This window comes from Paracoccidioides lutzii (assembly GCF_000150705.2).
Source record: "Paracoccidioides lutzii Pb01 unplaced genomic scaffold supercont2.16, whole genome shotgun sequence".
Taxonomy (NCBI): domain Eukaryota; kingdom Fungi; phylum Ascomycota; class Eurotiomycetes; order Onygenales; family Ajellomycetaceae; genus Paracoccidioides; species Paracoccidioides lutzii.
Genome location: NW_015440962.1, coordinates 779,388 through 784,450, shown reverse-complemented (window position 1 = coordinate 784,450; position 5,063 = coordinate 779,388). Strand labels below are relative to the sequence as shown.

At 34.7% G+C, this 5,063-nt stretch overlaps 2 protein-coding genes across 2 annotated transcripts; both read right to left on the bottom strand.

The window, feature by feature from the left end:
• Positions 1 to 1,514: 1,514 nt before the first annotated feature.
• On the bottom strand, positions 1,515 to 1,685 carry PAAG_12148 (hypothetical protein; the record flags this gene model as incomplete). The annotated part of the gene is made up of 1 exon (XM_015847674.1): positions 1,515 to 1,685. One exon carries the CDS (start codon positions 1,683 to 1,685, stop codon positions 1,515 to 1,517), a length of 171 nt encoding a protein of 56 aa, XP_015702749.1.
• A 773-nt stretch (positions 1,686 to 2,458) lies between these two features.
• PAAG_06057 (hypothetical protein) lies at positions 2,459 to 3,623 on the bottom strand (the record flags this gene model as incomplete). The annotated part of the gene is made up of 2 exons (XM_002792223.2): positions 2,459 to 2,960; positions 3,106 to 3,623. 2 exons carry the CDS (start codon positions 3,621 to 3,623, stop codon positions 2,459 to 2,461), a joined length of 1,020 nt encoding a protein of 339 aa, XP_002792269.2.
• Between the last annotated feature and the right edge of the window lie 1,440 nt (positions 3,624 to 5,063).

The window sequence follows — 5,063 nt, the reverse complement described above, 5'->3', positions numbered from 1 at the left end:
TAAACTTCTTAACAGTTCATATACTTTGATTTTTCTTCAATTAGTTAAGTTGAATATATTTTATTTAAATATTTTGAAGTTATATAGAACTTATATATTATTTTAATTCTGTAGAATCATATAATATACTTATATTTTTAATAATTATAATATATTATCATCTATATCTCTTTGTAAAAAATCTTTATCTCATAAAATATACTGTTTATAATTAGTTTATTATTTATTAACATGTTGATTTATTGAAAAGTTATTATATTTATTATTATACTTTTATCTTTCTCTCTTTTTTTATATTGACAAACTGATAACTTCTGTATATATACTCAATTGCAAATTATATTATTTTAAATATAAAATATTACTATAATTTTTTCTTTTTCTTTTAATCTATTACATTTATTGAAATACTTCTGATCATAATTATATAAAATATATATTAATCTATGTCTTTTCACTTAATACTTTTAATTACTTATTATTTTATATTAATATCTTTTTAATATCTGATGTATTTATAATTAATACTATATATTTACTAGAAAGATATTTAATTACTATTACTTTTTCTTTTAACTATTAAATAAATTGATATTTATCTTGATCATAATTATTACTGATTTGATTTTCTTTATTAAAAGATTTATATAATCATATTATAATACTATGATTTTATATAATATATAATTTAATATTGTTTAAATTGATGAATTGATAGCTATCATAGCTATTTAAAAAGTAGCTTGATATATATTACTTTTTTTTTTATTATTTTTTATACTTATTATTTTTTCTATTTTTGTTAATAATATCTTATCAATATTTTTCTTGAACTGTAATAATAATATTATTATTTGATTTAATAATATTTTTTATTTATCTTTTTATTTTTACTCTTATTATAAAGAATTTCATTTAATTTATATATAATTGCTTTATATTTAATTATTATTTGTTTTTGATCAGAGTTTTATTATATATATATTTATTACATATTAATTTTTTTCTTAATTCAACTTTTATTATTAATTGAGCTTTTCAATCTTCATCTACTATTCAAAATATATTATAGTGAGTATAATTTTTTCTTCTTTTAGTAAAGTTTAAAAAAAATTATATTTAAATATAAATAAATAAAAATAAATTTTAAATTAAATTATTAAATTTTATAAATATGAAATAAAAATAATTATTTTTATAAAAAATAATACTAGAATATATATAAAATTTAAAAATAAAAATATATAAAACTTAGTTATTACATTTAATATAAAAAAATTAATAAGAATTTTAAGTTAAAAAATTAATAAGTCTATTAAATAGTTTATCATTTAATTTTAAAATACACTTAGATATATAAGAACAAGATATCTTAAACCTAGTTTGGTTTACTTTATTTAATTAGTGATAGTTGATTATAGATAATTCAGGTTAAAATCTAGTCATTTGAAATATTTTGAATTAGTTTCATTCAATTGGGAATTACCCATTTGCTAACTAGTTACACCATTTGTTTAGCAAAAACCAGAGCGGATAAAGATGTTTTTTCGCTCCAATCGCGTAACTAACAAACTGGCCCAACTCACATCCAGACGCCTCCCTCTCATAGCTGCGAACGATAATATCCAAATAATTGAAGAGTTCCATCGCAGGAGAATCTGACCGACAACTCTTGATCCGTACATTCTGAGTCACCGTCATTTGGAGAAGTTACGTCATTCATGACACGTTCATTTCATATTTGCAGTCGCAGCAATTACCGGTGTCAATCTGACATTGCAATGGCAGCTAGGTTGGTCCGGCTTAGGACATAGGAAACTGCTTGATGGACGACCATGCAGTGGTATGTTTCGTACCAGGCCGAGTTTCACAAGCTCATGATGCTCTAAACCGCCCAGCGAGTCACAACATAGCTTTATGGTTAAAGATTCTGCATCTTTTCCCGCTTGCTCCTCATAATTGGTTTGCGTGTTAAGGGGTAGCTAGTTTTACAAACTTCTTTAATTTTCACCAGTTGCCATTGGTGTAAACAAAAAATGCACACAATCTGGTAACCTATTATTACTTGGTCACCGGATTGGAGGAGCTGTCTATATTAACTAGTTGATTATGCATAAAATATTGGTGTTGTGCATTATATAGTTAAGTTCTATACAGTACAAGATGCGCACTGCAGATAAAACAATCATTTTCTCGTTTTTCAATTGGAACAGACATGAAATGGATACGTTAACATTAAACTATGAGTTGTGTACCTTGTGCAAGGGGAAATTATCTGGATATCGAGTAAACGTGGTGAATCAATAGCAATATTGGAACATCCAGACAGAGAGAACAAAATCCACTAGGTAACTAACGTACGAAGATAGATAACTAACCCAGTGAACGGAAACACCAATGGTGGTGCTTAGAGGGCCGTATCATGATAAAACCCTCTCGTGTATCACTCTCGTGTTGTCTACTCCTTCCAAACTTTGTACACAATCTTGGAGCCCCAAACTTGCCCCTGCTTCAAGACACTCATGCTCCTCCATGCGGGCTCGTTTGGTGCGTTGATATAACGGCTAGGTTCCACACAAAATCCAGATCGAGGGCCCCGTGGTGGGGCGTCACCAATTGGGGGGGCGTTGATATATTCACCGGTGTAGAACTGGAATGCGGGCTCTGTGCTTTGGACCTCGAGATTTATTCCGGTGACAAGGTGCTTGAATGCTGCGTTGAGACGTAGCGGCCGAAAACGGGTGTCAACGGGAATTGATACCGCATCCGTGTCTACGACGAAGCAGTGATCGAAATCTGGGGACGTGGCACCGAGGAGGAAAGGCTTCTTGACTTCCGTTGAGGTGTAATTCTCTATCGTGCCCAGGGGAATACCTGTGGAATCTACAGGCAGGTATTTGTCGGTGGCTAGTACTGCCTCTGTACCTTCGATCGTCAGGCTGTCACCCAGATTAAAGTAACTAGATGCGTGAAACTATTAGATTATCTGGGTATTGTTATATCTTTTTGCAAAGTACTACTTAAAAAAAAAAAAAAAGGTAAAAAGGTAAAAAAGGAACATTGAAGTTCATCTGAAACAAAAATTAAAATATCAAGACCACTCACGTATGATTCGTGACTCCCACCACAGTCTCTGCACACTCATTTCCGATAAACTCGACCTCATATTCAATCTCTAGAACTGTTTTGGCTCGGCCTCCACTCTCAGCCGCCGCCTCCATACCAGCTGTATACCATATTCTCAGTTCCACGGTGCCCGGATAGCCCTCCTCGGCATCCAAGCTCAAGTACTTGAACTCCAACGCTTCCTTCCCATTCCTAAGCACAGCCTTGGGGCCCTCAAACAACTTTGAATCCCAGCCCTCTTTCCCACCATGCAGCGAGTTCGGGCCTTGTTTGGTGGTTAGCGTGTATGTTTGCCCATTGAGATTCTTAATAACGGAATCCTTCAACCGGTTGGTAGTGCGACCAATAGTTGCGCCAAAGTATGAGGAGTTGTACCTGACGTAGTGCTCTTGCGTCGGGAAACTCAATACGATGTTTTGGCCAGCAACCCGGATCTCTTGGATAATCCCGCCGAGGGGAAGGAAGGTGAAAGCAGATTGGTCTGAAGTCGAGGCCATGCTCCCTTGTTTTATTTGCAACGACGAATCCGCTTCATTTATGGTAGACAGATAAAGTAATCCAAATGACCAGATGATTAGGAAGGACGTATGTATGTTGTATTCTGACCCATATGGCTGATTTCATCAATGAATGTAAATGAATCGTATGCCTCAAAGTTCTATATTATGGCCCCGCACTGGCGCTACATGCACCTACGTCATCCCGCAATGCCTAATCGAGCTGCTGCGGCATCAACTAACCAGTTATTGGTTAGTTCAAGGATCTTTGAGGGTTAACTAACTAACAAGCGTGAGATTGATATAGATAAGATCATTGCACCAAACCCCCACATATGGATGAAATCGCCAGCCAGAAGCTAACTCATCTTAATTGTTAGTTGTTATTCTGGAGGATGAAATCAACTCAGGTTGAATCAGTGGCAAGATGTAGGACAATGTATCTGTCATTGATTGATGTGCCTTCTTCAATCTGGGGCATGCCTGATGGTTGCTGTGACTTATTGTATATTTTCATTGTTAGCTACCATTTTCTATGGCATAACTATCAGTTAATCCAAAATATTTGACAATATCAGTGTTAACTATGCTTCGCTTCCTTGACTCCTCCAAGTGGCATATTTCTTCTAATCCCACACCTTCCATTATTCAACACCCAAGACAAACGGCGGTCTAGCAACGTCGAATAAATTCCATACCTAAGATTTTTGGTCATCCAGTTGATAGAGCGGGAGAAGGGCTGTGGTTCGTTTATATCAGAGATTCCCACCCGGTACAGCTTTCTCGCAATTTCAGTGGTTTGGTCAGGAACACACCTTCCCGCCTTTGTAAAACACTATATACACGTATATCGTTTCTGAAGGCACCAATATAGATCTCTCTGGCTATGATTTGACACACATGCCGACCCTCCAAACCCTGGCGCAGCCGAGAAGGGTCTAAGGGCTCATTCGCTAGTAGAATTAAAATATTAGAAATAAAACGGCATCTCGTCCTCATCTCCTCAATATCTAGATTGAACCCCGAGCTGCGGGCAGCAATTTACAGTACAGATTCGATCTCTTGCTAGCCGAGTAAGAGATATTTTCCTCTTGCATTAAACTTCGGCTTTGTTAAATCGCTTCCTCATCAAACAGGTTGACATCAAAGCGTAGGAGATTGCAACAATTGAATGCAAGTGATCAGGAAACACTTTTTTTAAGGGTACATGAATTGAATTGCCAAATCAACCTAATCCTATTTAAAAACTTTTGAGAGTTACAAGTTTTAAGTCCATGGATCTCTTGAACACATTTTTCTGCAATGTAATGTGCCAGTGTCAAAACATGTTAACATCGATCATTTGTAATTGCCCGTGGCAATAGAAGCCTAAGTTAACCTTTCAAAACCTGCTCAGTGAGGACAGGACGTTGGTCAAAAACGATGTCGGGATGTGATAGA